Raw genomic sequence first — 15,362 nt, forward strand, 5'->3', positions numbered from 1 at the left:
ATTATTGCAGTGAATATTATGTTTTTAATAAGCGTTGTTGTATGCTTGAGAATTATTGAACAGGGCTTTCTTTTTTTTCTTTTTAGCTGCGCTTAGAAGCTTTACACCAGATTCTTGTCCTCTTGTCTGGAATGGAAGAAAAGGGAAATTCACAAATTCTAGGCAGCCGTCAAATATCTGCCACTTTTCAGTCATCCTCTCTTCTCACCTCTGTTAGACTGCAATTTCTTGCTGGATGTTTTGGGCTGGGTACAGTTGGTCCTACTGGCTCCAAAGGTGAATGTGTCCACCTGCATCATTATCAGGTAAAACTAGTGTAAAATGGCTTTGCACAGTGTGTGCATGTGTATATGTATATGTGTATATATATATATATATATATATATATATATATATATATATATATATATGTGTATGTGTAACATTTTTATCAGGTAAAAAAGTAATTAATTTTGTTATTAGGATGGAATACGTGCATCAAAGAAGAATATTCAGAATGAGATTCAAAAAGCTGTGCACAAAATCTACCAGCAGCTATCTGCCACCCTAGACAGAGCTCTACAGGCCAACAAGCATCATGTGGGTAGGTACATCATCCTCAATGGGATGCAATACTCTTCAATACAAAGTTGGTGAATTCAGTATTACAATGACTGCTAGATAGAGTGGATTTGTACATAGCACACACTGGGTAAAGGTACAGGCTTCTTTTGCTAAAGTGACACTTTAGAGGATTTACTTATGTCACCAGTAGGAGGACTTTTGTATGTGTACAAACCATTCATATTTTTCTTTATTCAAATTTTTTGCTTTCACAGTTGACACTAGTACGATTTTTTTTTTTTATAGCCAAGTTTTTTTATAGAATAACTTTGCCCCCTTTTTTTCGATGTAATAAATGATTTTATTTGCTGACTGAGAGCATTATTTATTAGTGTAACTAGGTTAAAATGTGGAATAAATCTTTTCTCATTTCAGAGGCACAGCAACGCCTGCTATTAGTGACAGTCTTTGCCCTCAGTGTGCGATACCAACCTGTAGATGTGTCTCTAGCAATTTCTACTGGACTGCTTAGTGTTCTTTCCCAGCTATGTGGCACTGAAACTATGTTGGGACAACCTCTTCAGTTGCTTCCCAAGTCTGGGGTGTCCCAGCTAAGCACAGCACTCAAAGTAGCCAGTACCCGACTACTCCAAATCCTGGCCATTACTACAGGGTGAGTATCACAAAAATGCTCTTTTATTTCTTAAACATATTTTAATAAACTGAATGTAATTGGGAAACAAAATAGGATGTTTTGTAAGAGCTGCCATTCAGGGGAAATGTCAACCACACCTTGGGATCTATTTATAAAGCAGTAAATCTGACATTCACTAAAATGTTTAGTGGTGGAGAATCCTCTATGTCCATGTTTTTCAAAAGCAGAAACTGATTCTTTACCAGGGAATGTTTTGGTAAATGTCAGAATAACTGCTTTACAAATAAACCCCTTTGTGTATATTTCAGGACTGTTAGGATAGAAGAGGATAGTAAATATAGCCAGTTTATAGTGAACCTGTTGCTTTTCTTACTCATGAAACATGAATAACAACCCACCAGTAATGAGATTGCTGTACAGTGCAGAAAAATACTTTACAGTTTCTATACATTGATGCCTGGTTGCCTCAAATTATGTGCTAAATATATTCAAACATGCAACATGCGCAAGTTTATTCCAGGTGGTTGTTCATGCCATCTTCTTTCATTATTTAAACGTGCTGAAACAGATATTTAAATTTTTTGTTACTTGCTATATAAACCTTAGTTAGTGATAACTACTATTGTAGGTAATGAAAACCTAAAAGAAGTACACCTATACAAGTAAAAGTACTCCTCTTTTGACATGTATGTAAGTTGCTTTGGTGCTTTAGATTGGATCTTTCTGCCATCCTTGTATAATGTTAGTACAACCCTGTTGGAATATGCTGTTACCCAAATCTGTTTGTAATGTCTGTTGAAATTTATGAAAACTTTTAAATAAAGAATGTTATAAAAAATAAAAGTACTCCTTCCATTAAAGAAAGATCTTTTAGAAAGACTTTGAACAGGTATGTGTAAAGAGCAAATTTCAATACACATATCCCCCTTTTCTTTATGTAATATGGAAAGTATGTTACAGCTTATTGCTGTGTTGTTTTTCTTTTTAGGACATATGCGGATAAGTTAAGCCCTAAAGTGGTGCAGTCATTGCTTGACCTGCTTTGTAGCCAGCTGAAGAACCTTCTGTCTCAGGCTGGAGTTATGCCATCCTTTGGAGAGGAGGAGGAAGACAGGAAGACTGATCCTATTGGAGAAGGCGAAAGAAAAGACTTTAGAGGTATGGCTAACATCTAAGAAGAGGATAAAAAATGTTTTCCTTAGTGCAGTGGTCCTTTTGGAGCTTGTGGACCACTAATCTCACGGACTCCAGACCACGTGTTTGCGGGGGAGGAGTGTCACTCAAAGGGGAAGAAACTTCCCTTCAGAGTGACATCATGATGCTAGAACCCGCCCACTCTCCCATCACAGGCCTGTGCCCCTTCTCCTGACTCCGCTGGGGGGTGCACCGGCCAGAGCCATGGCCCAGTGGTTGGGGACCCCTGCTTTAGTGTAATTATTCAACATTATATGCTTCTTATTAAGAACAGGAATGTGCACTGTAGGCTATAAGTTCATGAACCACAAGCAGTCTGTCTGTGAATAGCCTGTAGTTACTGCTGTAGCTTCCAGATTTCTTCTACTAAGGTAAGCCTTTGCATAGAATTTTTATCTTTAGCTTTTAGGAAAATGTTTTTTTTTTTTTTTTCTTTCTAACATGCACATTAGAACAGAAATTCACCACTGGTAATCAGAAGTGACATCACACCATCTATACTCTTTTCTACTTTTTCTACACAGCTACACTTAGGAAACAGCGCACCGCTGAGCTTCATCTTGGCGACTTTTTGGTCTTCCTTCGCAGAGTGGTGTCTTCCAAGGCTATCCAGTCAAAGATGGCATCTCCTAAATGGACAGAGGTGTTGCTGAATATTGCCTCTCAGAAATGCAGCTCGGGTAATCGGTCACATCTTTTTTTTAATCATTGCACTCTATCATCCTGTGCACATGATTTTTACCTCTATTAAAATTCACTCAGTTCATATAACTTGATGAATGATATTGTTTTTGTGCAGGTGTTCCACTTGTAGGGAATCTCAGGACTAGGCTTTTAGCCCTTCATGTGCTGGAAGCTGTATTACCTGCATGTGAATCCAGTGTGGAAGATGACCAGATGGCACAGGTTCGATACTTTGATAATTATTAATCCATTTTTAGGAGGGAAGTTGTAGAAGACATTTAGAAGGTGACATTTTGTTTTTTCAATGGTTTACATTGTTTTTACAGTTTTTACAGGGGTTTTGGTTACTCAGTTGCTGCTTTTACTTTCTTTCCAAACCTTCTTAACCTCTGTACCTGGTTATACATTTAAAAAAAAAAATATTTTTATTTTATTTTACATATATGGTTTTCTACTCCTTTGCCTAGTGATTTTTGGGTCTGAATGTTGATTTGGCATTTGTTGCTACCTAAAATATATATAGCAATAGCAAATAGCCAAAACACTAGAATCTTGATTTGCCTGTCAAATAATTCAGATTTGAAAAAGTCACCAATTTCTTTTATGTTAATTTGGTTTGAAAAGCATAAGGAATATGCTCACAAGGATTTTTTTTTTTACTTGTCATCCTGCAGGTAGTAGAAAGGCTTTTCTCTCTCCTCTCAGACTGTATGTGGGAAACACCCATAGCTCAGGCTAAACATCTTCATCAAGAAAAAGAGCAAGAGGCAAAACTTCAGGTAAAAAAATGGCCTTTTATCAACAAAGTATTATGAGGATCTTTTTACTATAGCAGAGGTAACCAGTGTTTTCTATTATTCAGCAGAAGCAGGGTGAGCCTGAGGAGGAGGAAGAAGACCTACCTATCCAAGAAGTCTCGTTTGATCCAGAGAAAGCCCAATGTTGTCTTGTAGAAAATGGCCAGATTTTGACCCATGGGAGTGGTGGCAAAGGATATGGTTTAGCATCAACAGGAGTAACATCAGGTTGCTATCAGTGGAAGGTATATATCTGGTTCAAGGCATTCTTTTCAATAATTTTTATTGAGTTTACAAAAAAAATATTAACATACAAAATACGGATAATACAGTCACAATATAACAATATTACCACCATTGGTCTGTGAATATAACACATATCTATAGTCCAACATGATGATCATATACCCTAAAAACTATGTGCCCTTATGGGACAAAAAATACACATACTGATCAATTTGAATGTGTAATATTGCAGGTTCTTATCGGAATCATATGGCATGTAATATAAACCTATACTCGGTTCCAATGAAAATAGGGAGAAAGGGACAAACAAAGACAACAGAGTAGCCCATGGGGAATGGAAGGGGGGGGGGTGGACAAAACAGATGATAATGTCAGAAAGGTAGGTAGCCCTCAATGCTGGAGCATGAAGCCCAATTGGCAGGTATTTTCTGTAACCAACTAATTAGCCCCTATTAGGACTGTGGTGATGAGACCAGATTTCCCAGCTCTTTTCTTTTTTCATGGTTTTGAAAAATGGGTTTGTAGTCTATCAGGATATAAATATATATGGCTAGTATTGCAGGCTTCCTGTTTTTATTAGCCTTGTCTCTAGGTTGCTAATCAGAAACAATTACGCAGACAAGTTTAAGATCCTTAATTGCATATCTTGTTCTGAACCACAAATGAACTAATTGGTTAAGAAAGGAGAAGTAGAACCCGCTGCTTGTACGCTGACAACTTATTTTAATAATGCTAGTTGCTTGACTACTCATGCTTCAATATATTCTGAATTAAAGACCTCGAACAAGCATGTAGCAGAGAGTCAGAACTCATTTTCTGAATGTGTGTTTTAGGTCATCCAAGCAGAAAATGTTTAGGCCAGCTAAGTTGTGCTCCACAGTGACAGACAGTATATTGCTTTCAATATAACTTTCTGTCAATGTTCCATTTTGCAGAGGAATGTTCCATTTTGCAGAGGAAGGTTTTATGCTTCTCTTGCTGCAGTTGGAGTATGTTGCCAAGATTGTAGCATAGAAAAACATGATCACTCATCACTGAAGCTTACCCTTTTAAGAGATCAATACCATAAAGTGCAAAAATTGCCAACAGTTTGTAATTTGGCATATAAAAAAAATAAAACCATTGTTTAGATTTATAGTCACAATAGGGATAAAACAATTGTCAAAAAGTCTCATTATTACTTACAAAGACACATTTGACTTATATACTCTCCTGACACTGGACTAAATCTGTCTTCCTCGTTGTACAGAACAGTTGTTATGTTAGACTCTTTAATGCCAGGTCAAGTTCAGTTTAACATAGATTTATGTACAATATATAAACTGTCATTTTCTCCAAAATACAACCCCATAGGCCAATATACTTTCTTGACCGCCTCCGCTCTGTTGGTTCTCCTTCTTTATGTGCTGTATGACAGTTGGTAAATTTCAATATATTCTCAATGAATCCTCTGTATTTATTATGTTCACAATACAAGGATAAGAAATATTTTGGTAATACAAGTTTGGAATACAAAATATAATATTTGTTATTCTTCGAATACAGTTTTACATTGTGAAAGAAAATCGTGGTAATGAGGGAACCTGTGTGGGTGTTTCTCGCTGGCCTGTACATGACTTCAACCATCGCACCACCTCTGACATGTGGCTGTACCGTGCATACAGTGGCAACCTCTATCATAATGGAGAGCAGACCCTTACTCTGCCCAGCTTTACCCAGGGAGACTTTATAACTTGTGTTCTTGACATGGAGGCCCGGACTGTGTCTTTTGGCAAGAATGGAGAGGTGTGGAGACTTTACTTTCTTACAGAGGTTCAGATTTGTGAAAGTCACTTGCATGTGTGAAGAAAGACGCAGTATCCCCCTTGCGTGTAATGAAGTTTGAACTCATTTGTATCCAGTAGGATTTAGTGTGGCCAAGACAGTTTGAATTATTAGTTAAAAAAGTATAATTTTACTGGCAATAAATAGTTACGTTGACTTTTTTTGGTTGCTATATATATAATTTTTTTTTCCTTAGACTAGTAACAAACGTTCATACTTAAGTTTATGATGTTATGACTATTAAACTATTTGTAAATAACCTTATTTTCAAATGACAGGAGCCGAAGTTGGCCTTTGAAGATGTGGATGCTGCAGAGTTATACCCTTGTGTGATGTTTTATAGCAGCAACCCTGGAGAAAAGGTACAGTTGTCCATTCCTGTTTAGTTAACTACTGTTAGTAGCGACTGCTGGTAGTTAAAAAATCATATAAATATAAAGCATGTTACACAACAGTGTTTGTGTTTTTTCACATTCTAGGTAAAGATCTGTGACATGCAGATGAGAGGGACTCCCAGAGATCTTCTCCCTGGTGATCCTATCTGTAGTCCTGTAGCTACTGTGTTAGCTGAATCCAGTGTGCAGCTGCTTCGAGTTCTTCATCGTACTGAGCACTGGACTCATTGTATTAACAAGAAGATGGTTGAGCGTTTACAGAAAATCAAAGGTTGCCTAAGGGAAGCAGGAGGCAAGCTGAAGAAAAGCCGTTCTGTTCAAAGTCGTGAAGAGCATGAAACACGAGAAGAAAAAGATGAAGAGAAGAGTAAACATGGCAGACATGGACTGGCTGAGCTGGGGGAGATACAACTCAAGACCCTTTGTGTGGAAGTATGGCCTGTTCTGGCTGTTATTGGTGGTGTGGACACAGGACTTCGAGTGGGTGGTAGATGTGTTCATAAGCAGACAGGTCGGCATGCCACCCTTCTGGGTGTGGTGAAGGAAGGCAGTACGTCTGCTAAGGTTCAGTGGGATGAGGCAGAGATTACTATCAGGTATGTGCATTTCTTTACTAAAGCTTATAAATGCTGTCAGCATTCATGTCTTTAGTTTTTAGTGTCTTCTGTATGAGAATGCTTTGCCAATAAGAGAACCCCCTTGTTTTGTTTTTCTGATATTGCATGTAAGATTAGTTGCTTGGACATTTGCTCCTTTACCTTTAACTTTTACCTGGTTTCTAATATTTCAAGCTCTAAAGCGATTTGCAAAAATTTAAAAGTATAGTTTCTGCATTTGTGAACACGGAGTATAAAAAGGAAGTGCAGTTATTTAATAGTGTAGCCTCTACACGGTTTTGTTTTGTTTTCTTGTTTTTGATTCTATATTTAACATGGGAATAGGATGAAGTAGTATAATAAATATCAAGAGTGGGACATAGCCCAACAAATAAAGCAATACGATGTGAAGTTTTTATTGCCGTCTTCTGTTCTCAATGGCCCCTTCTCCTTTTAATTTCTTGTTCTCTTGTCACTGCAAAAGTGAGAGAACATCTCCCCAATAAGGACACACTGAAATAAACTGATCAATGTGCTAACCCATTTCCACTCCACAGTTCATACTAATGCCAAATATTGGATCCAGTGGACTTTTAGCAAGCACAGACTGGGCAGTGTGGCACCTGTTCAAGTTCATCTGGTTTATATAGGAATTACAGTGGGTATGAAAGCAGGAGAAAATACAGACATTCCAGAGAAGTCACAACTCTAATGGCACACTATGTTTTAAAATAAATAAAATGTGTATTAAAACATATATTTACATGTATGGAACACAGTAGTATTTTTATAACATTGTGTAAACAGTATATGTTTCCTTTACTTTGAATATTCCATCAAGTGGCAGAATAATGGCCTTGGATTGTCACTCCCTTTATACTCTTTGTGAATCATTTTACCTAATCCAATAGCTGCCACTGTTTTAAAACTAAAATTAGGGAGAGATCATGAGTTATTTCTAAATTACATTTTATGCAGTATGCTAACTTTGTTTAGTATAGCATTAGTATCGTTCATAGCCAAGTATAGCCCATGTAAACTAGATGTTCAAGCACCTGATCTGGATACAATATGTCCCCAGCATATTTTGCTATCTTTGTTATTCTATGATCTTTAGCTGCATGATTTAGACATGTCTTATATCCTCTCTGTGTCACTGTCATTGTCTGCTGTTCTTTTCTTCTGCCATTTCTTTGTCACAGCAGATGCTATGATTTGCTTCCTGTGTGTTAGTGACCTAAAAGAGTGACTGTATCAACATAATTTCCTGTATTCTCCTCTTGTCTATCCCTCACTTGCCTTTTCCTGTGTTGTTCTGATTTTTTTCTCAACCAAAGCTTCCCAACTTTTTGGTCGCCTAGTGACACACCTCTCTACAACCTGGAGCCTTGTGATCCCACACCCTTCGATGTGGCTCGTTTCCGTGGTCTGACTGCCTCCACACTGCTTGACCTTACATACCTAACAGGCATCCATGAAGACCCAGGAAAAGCCAGTACAAAGCGACATGAAAAGAAGCACCGCCATGAATCAGAAGAAAAAGTGGAACAAGAACAAAAGGGAGATTCTGAGAACACAGATCGAGCAGCAGAGGAGAAAAACAGCAGCAATTTAACTTCAAAATCAGAGAATGAATCCATTGGTCTTTTGGCTGACAGTACAACTACTGATCAGCAGCATCACCTTATTGATGGGAAGAGGAAAAGTCATGACCACATACCCAGAAGCCATGATATTGCCCAGTCTGAAATCAGAGCTGTCCAACTGTCCTACATAAACCTGGGAGCAATGAAATCTCTTGGTGTGCTGCTTAGCTGCAGTAAATATGCTGAACTCCTACTTATCCCTAAAGTGTTGGCTGAAAATGGTCACAATTCAGACTGTGCCAGTTCTCCTGTGGTCCATGAGGATGTAGAAATGAGGGCTGCCCTGCAATTTTTAATGCGCCACATGGTGAAGAGGGCAGTTATGCGTTCACCTATAAAAAGAGCCCTGGGGCTGGCTGATCTTGAAAGAGCACAAGCCATGATTTACAAGCTGGTGGTTCATGGGCTTCTGGAAGAGCAGTTTGGTGGCAGGATAAGGCAAGGTAAACATTTTATATATTGTTTGTAAATGCATTTTCTTAGCTTCATCACTAAGCTATTTAAATTGTATGTTAGTTCTACTTAGCCAGTAAACGGTATGCAAAATATAATGACTGTGCTAACAGATATTGTTTTTGATAGTTCGTGCTTGTAGTGATCACTGGCCATCAGTTTTCATGAAATCAAGTTACAGTTTATTTTCACTTTGGAACTCTATGTTAACCTAGATCAAAGCTAAAAAAGACACATGGTACACCCCTCAGTCTTAAAAAAAAAAAAACTATGCCCTGAAAAAAATCATTTTCCTCCATGTACAAGCTTATGAGGCCAGCTTTCATATAAGGTAACTTTTTCTCCATCTCCGCAAATGTCTTTATTTTAACTAGTAGCAGATAGATGGGATATTGGGACAAACATTTTATTGTTGAGCCTTTATTTCAGGAAATCCTAGGGCAAACAGGATTACTGAAAAATTTTTATACAAAATTGAATCATTTTTTTGGGTGAAGGTCAATTCATCTCCTGCTACCCCTTGTGTAAAGTCTCCAGTTATTAAGCTTAAACTACAAATTATATTTTCAGTAGGTCATTCGTGCTCCTAAAATCTTTCAATTTAGGTATTGGAGTAGTAATTGATATATAGAACAAAGGACTCCTGTGAAGTAAGGTACATACATGGCAAGAAGTAATGATCAGTGCTGCATAATGCACCAGTCACGTACACCTGACTTTTACAAAATGTTGCTTTGTACTTTTGTGTATGTAATTCCATAAGGAACCTAATGTTCTATTTGTTTAGTGATAAATTGCTACTCCTAGCATATACTTGCCAATTATTTTAGTAGCATAGTCAGCCACTAAATCTCATGTGTAGCTGTAGTGAGGTGTAAGTAAGTTGACTGCTAGCAAGTAATATCCATTACAATTGCCTGTGTAACTTAGCCCTTAAAGTGTGTTTACGTTTCACTCATTTCCTTATTTTCCCTATTTATACAGCTGCACTCAATGTGTGTGTGTATTTTTTTATTTTAATGCATTCTCAACACTGTGAATATTTACTCTACGTTTACAGTGTCTTTCTACATTAGTAATTTCTCTTTCCTTCTTTGTGAATTATCTCTGATATAGATTTAGATCAGCAGGCAGAGGAAAGTGACCAAGTCCAGCAAGCTCAAACTCCAGTCACCACTAGCCCATCTGCATCCAGCACCACGTCCTTCATGAGCAGTTCCTTGGAAGACACCACGACTGCCACCACTCCGGTGACTGATACCGAGACTGTGCCAGCATCTGAATCTCCAGGAGTCATGCCACTTAGTTTGCTGAGGTACAACAACAAACTTTCCGGATAGTTGATTTTAGAGTTAGCAGCATTTTATACATATATTTATATAAATATCACTTCTAACCTATTTGTTTCAAGCCTGTTGTCATGTTTTTAAAAATATAAGACAGCTATGACCCCTAATCAATATGGGGTTTAACATATTATTACTGACAGTTAGTAGTTACAAATTTGGGTCACTTTTCACTATTTCTGTGCACCTGATAATCAAAATTTTCCAAATTATTCTACCTATGGATTTAGGACTCATTTACATGGATGGCTCCCAGCTGATTGACCAATGTAGTTTGATTGTAGTTTGAAGACGTGAAAGAACTAGAGACAAAAGATAAAATTAACATAGTAGTAGCTTTTGAAAATATAAATAACAAACCCAACTGTTAACACCCCTAACTTAATTACAGAGATTTCATATTATGCTATATATGGAGAATTTAGGATTCATTTGGAGAAACCTGTAGTCCTGTCTCATTGGAGGAATCCACTTGTAGATGCAATGATTCTATGGGTTTATTACTTCATATTTGGTTGGCATGTCTTTAACGATGCCAATATTGGAAGGTTGTTTTTGAAATGATGAAGAAAAGGAGAGTAAAATCTCCGGAAACTGAATATCTGCTGCTCTGTGTGAATGATAGGAATTTAAAATGGTATAGAAGATTGTTTTTGATATTATGGTAATTTCAAAATTTTGGAACAAAGCTGCTACATCCTCAATTAAAGACTGGATTAGTATTAAGTATTGATAAACCTATATTTATTTTTTAGGGGACAGAGAAGTAAGTAAAGGGATTAAAGGGTAAAGGGATTTAATTTCAGCCCTATTCTTCCTCTATGAAGTGCACAAACACAGCCAGTCCGTGTTTCAGCCTATTTCTTGTTAGCAGTCTACTACTGAAAGTGAAGACCTGTTTTAATAATTAGAATTCTTTTTCTTTTTTGCTATAGGCAAATGTTTTCAAGCTACCCAACCACTACTGTCCTGCCCACCCGTCGTGCACAGACACCACCAATCACATCACTACCCACATCACCCACAGATGAAGTAGGAAGAAGACAGAGCCTTACATCTCCAGACTCCCAGCCATCAAGGCACACCAACCGTACAGGTGATATTCACTTAGCTATGCTTTAGTTAGTATCGCTAATGGGATTTTGGCCATGGTGTGTTCATTTTTATATCATCTGTATTGTAAGACTTTATGTGCTCAAAAGACACAAACATTCTTCTATTGTTTATCATTGCACTTGATTAACTACAACACGTATATGTATGTCTTCAGAGCACCTAATCTATGTCAAAAAGTTTGTGAGGGGTTAGAACCCCTGGTTAAAATTTTGTTTCTTTGTGTGTTCCCTCTAGAAATTTTGGGACTGAAGGATTTATTATATAATTGTCACCAGAACAAAAGTGTATTAGTAATCTGCCAATGGGGATCCTTGAGTACATGATCCAGATGCCTTTTGGAGTAAAGGGCAGAGGCTGGTAATGAGCTGGATTACCTAGTCTGGTTTCCCAGTAATTGAAACACAAAGGCTAAATAGGTTCTGGCCTACCTTAACCCTACATAGTTTTTCCCCTTAGTGGTGTCCAGTACTTTTTGGATGACGTTCATTCCAAATGCATATTTTTTATATATATTTTAACAATTCTGCTTTGTAGTTTTTTCATTTGATATTTAGTGATATTTCTTAATTTGTTTCACATATATTTTTTCACCACAGCTTTGTCAGACCCCAGCAGCCGACTGTCCACATCTCCACCCCCTCCTGCTGTGGTTGTGCCTCTTCTAGAAATGGGATTTTCTATCAGACAGATAAAAAAGGCTATGGAAGCTACTGGTATTTTCTTTTGTTTTATTTTTGTTCCTTTTTTTTTTCATAGGAGTTCCTGTTAACATTTTTATTATTATGATGGTTGCATTCTAGGTGCAAGAGAGGCTGACCCTCAGAATATCACTGTACTGGCCATGTGGATGATAGAACATCCAGATGATGAAGAGCGATATTCAGGGAGGCCCAATGAGCAGTGCCAGGCTGGTGCTGTTTCAGGTGCTGGGGGAAAATCCAACGATGTGGTTTTCACAGGAGAAATTTCCTCCACTGACACTCCAGAGCTGGAAGAGTGCTTTTGTGAGAGGTAAGTACAAGACCGCTAACGAATCAAGGATATGATTCATAGTCATAACAACAGTTTAGTGTATTTTAACAAGATAAATCTCACTCTTTTCGTACAGTAAGGTGTTTACTACCTTGACAACAGGCCCCAATGCATGTTTTGGTTTTCACACTCTGCGCTTTACTTTACCTCTACAATGTTCAAGTAGCTGCAATAAGCGCTCCAGTGTTATATGATGAATGCAAATCGGTGTGATATGTCAAATGCAAGTTCTTCCGTATCCGTTCATTCTGCACAACTTTAGGAATAAAGGGAACTTGTAAAATTTAAAATGAGGAAAATGCTGTTATCTAAATAATGAACCCCTGGAGACTTTAGTTGTAAAACCAGAGCCCCTGACCTGGAACAAGTATTCAGGATAACAGATTAGACTGTTCAGACTTGAGTAGGGGAATCCTTGTTTGTCTCCGATTTAAATCCTATAGAAAGTTGAAGATGGCAACCGTTGAAATTACACCCAGCAAACAAATGCCTCAAAGTTATCATTGTCTCATTCATTTTTCTGTGCTTACAGGTTAGTTTTACCCACTATAGATAGTCTACTAATGTTATAGGACAGTAAAGTGTCTTTAATTACTAATCTGGTGCCATCTTCAGGAGTGGGGGTCCAGTGACATTTGGCACAGGTGAAAAGCATCTCTATTTTGTGCAATACAAATAAAATGGTTGTGGAGACACTGTATATATCCACATATGTTACATGCTTACAAAATGCTTTATGTTTGGTTACAGCTCACAAATTGGTTCATTACTACTGAAGAAAGTCTAAAACAATTTCCTTTTGTTAATAATCAGCCTATAGATTCAGACCTTTTCAAGTATTTATAATAATCTCTTGTGCTTATAGCCCGGACAGCATGGAACAGTCAGAAAACGCAGGAGCCAGTAGTGGAAATCAGAATAGAGGAAGGTCCACAGTTACAAAAAGACAGAAATTTGATCTGGCAGCAAGGACACTGTTAGCAAGGGCTGGTGAGTTATTTTTCACTGATCATTGGATCTCATTGCTGCTCTTTAAAATGTTATTGTTTTCAAATGAAGCTGGAGTTTTTTTTTAGTGCAGCAGATCTTTTTCTGGGAGTTTTAAATAGACAACTACTTTGATATTGCTTTTTTTTCATTATGTACCTTTTTCTTTTGCTCAGCTGGTTTATACCGAACTGTCCAAGCTCATCGCAACCAAGGTCGGAGAGATGGTGTGTCCCTGCAGCAGGAACCTGGAGCCCTGTATGACCTAAATCTGGATGAGGAGCTAGAGATAGACCTGGATGATGAAGCCATGGAGGCCATGTTTGGACAGGAGCTGGCCAGCGATAATGATATTCTGGGAATGTGGATCCCAGAGGTACTGGACTGGCCGACATGGGTGTGTGACAGCAGCTGCAGCTGCTCCCATCTCTGCTCTAATCCTTTACCCCCTTGCTTTATTCCCCAGCATGAGATGAAGAGCATTGATGCATGCAGCTTCCAGCTAGGGCAATTATATGCTATTTACCAGCTCCTTATCATTTTCCTACAAACAATAACACTTGTACTAATAGTTATCGATTTTAGTAATGATCAACTTTGACTATTGAAGCACTGATTCCATGATGAGCACTGTAATATAGATAAAGTTCTATGTGCTATGACTGCAGTTACCAATATTTACCTTCTCTGAGCATGCCAGTAACATAACCCTTTTCTTATAAGTATTCAATGTATTGTGTTTGTCATGCAAAATACTGATAGTCTTGGACCATATTAACTCGCATGATCTGCTAAACTATTCCCTACTTTGTGTCTTGAGCTGTGGTTTTCACCCTCACAATTAAAATCATGTATTTCCTTCACAGCATGTGTGTGAAACTGATGAACGGGAGGAGGTAGTTATCTGTGAGCTGTGTGAGGCAAGTGTTCTCAGTTTCAATCAGCACATGAAGAGATATCATCCAGGCTGTGGGCATAGTGCCAACCGCCAGGGCTATCGCAGCAATGGCTCGTATGTTGATGGCTGGTTTGGTGGGGAGTGTGGCAGTGGGAATCCCTATTACCTGCTCTGTGGGAGCTGCCGAGAGAAGTACTTGAGTCTGAAGAGTAAGCGCAAGGCAACTGCTTCAGAAAAGTGAGTATTAGTAGAGTGCAAATTATTTTTTGTTTTTGGATTTAGATACTCACAGGTGGCTTATATACACATGCAGTTAGGTCCATAAATATTTGGACAGAGACAACTTTTTTACATTACCCCAATTCATTTTAAATGAAACAACTCGGATGCAGTTGAACTGCAGACTTCAGCTTTAATTCAGTGGGTTGAACAAAAAGATTGCATAAAAATGTAAGGAACTAAAGCCTTTTTTTAACACAATCACCTCATTTCAGGGGCTCAAAAGTAATTTGACAAATTAAAAAGCTGAAAATAAAATGTTCATTTCTAATACTTGGTTGAAAACCCTTTGCTGGCAATGACAGCTTGTAGTCTTGAACTCATGGACATCGCCAGATGCTGGGTTTCCTCCTTCTTAATGCTCTGCCAGGCCTTTACTGCAGCGGCTTTCAGTTGCTGTTTGTTTGTGGGCCTTTCTGTCCGAAGTTTAGTCTTCAACAAGTGAAATGCATGCTCAATTGGGTTCAGATCAGGTGACTGACTTGGCCATTCAAGAATATTCCACTTCTTTGCTTTAATAAACTCCTGGGTTGTTTGGCTGTATGTTTTGGGTCATTGTCCATTTGACTGCATTTAGCTGGATTTGAGCAAGCAGTATGTCTCTGAACACCTCAGATTTCATTTGGCTGCTTCTGTCCGGTGTCACATCATGGATAAACACTAGTGTCCCA

General features: G+C 38.1%; 1 protein-coding gene across 8 annotated transcripts in view; it reads left to right on the forward strand.

Moving 5' to 3' along the window:
• HERC1 (HECT and RLD domain containing E3 ubiquitin protein ligase family member 1) overlaps nucleotides 1-15,362 on the forward strand; it is an 89,437-nt gene that overhangs the window by 49,952 nt on the left and 24,123 nt on the right. For 5 of the 8 annotated variants that reach the window (XM_072402066.1, XM_072402074.1, XM_072402070.1 and 2 more), the window contains exons 28-46: nucleotides 87-305; nucleotides 463-583; nucleotides 979-1,216; nucleotides 2,187-2,356; nucleotides 2,917-3,072; nucleotides 3,192-3,298; nucleotides 3,751-3,855; nucleotides 3,939-4,118; nucleotides 5,665-5,904; nucleotides 6,222-6,305; nucleotides 6,423-6,934; nucleotides 8,272-9,023; nucleotides 10,150-10,348; nucleotides 11,315-11,475; nucleotides 12,092-12,208; nucleotides 12,296-12,506; nucleotides 13,393-13,517; nucleotides 13,691-13,911; nucleotides 14,381-14,649. In XM_072402066.1, coding sequence (XP_072258167.1) covers nucleotides 87-305; nucleotides 463-583; nucleotides 979-1,216; nucleotides 2,187-2,356; nucleotides 2,917-3,072; nucleotides 3,192-3,298; nucleotides 3,751-3,855; nucleotides 3,939-4,118; nucleotides 5,665-5,904; nucleotides 6,222-6,305; nucleotides 6,423-6,934; nucleotides 8,272-9,023; nucleotides 10,150-10,348; nucleotides 11,315-11,475; nucleotides 12,092-12,208; nucleotides 12,296-12,506; nucleotides 13,393-13,517; nucleotides 13,691-13,911; nucleotides 14,381-14,649 — 4,187 coding nt within the window. The remainder of the gene's footprint in view (nucleotides 1-86; nucleotides 306-462; nucleotides 584-978; nucleotides 1,217-2,186; nucleotides 2,357-2,916; nucleotides 3,073-3,191; nucleotides 3,299-3,750; nucleotides 3,856-3,938; nucleotides 4,119-5,664; nucleotides 5,905-6,221; nucleotides 6,306-6,422; nucleotides 6,935-8,271; nucleotides 9,024-10,149; nucleotides 10,349-11,314; nucleotides 11,476-12,091; nucleotides 12,209-12,295; nucleotides 12,507-13,392; nucleotides 13,518-13,690; nucleotides 13,912-14,380; nucleotides 14,650-15,362) is intronic. The other 3 variants (XM_072402072.1, XM_072402073.1, XM_072402071.1) reach the window with 3 other exon arrangements.

The sequence above is a fragment of the Pyxicephalus adspersus genome, chromosome 2 (assembly GCF_032062135.1).
Source record: "Pyxicephalus adspersus chromosome 2, UCB_Pads_2.0, whole genome shotgun sequence".
In the NCBI taxonomy this organism is placed as follows: domain Eukaryota; kingdom Metazoa; phylum Chordata; class Amphibia; order Anura; family Pyxicephalidae; genus Pyxicephalus; species Pyxicephalus adspersus.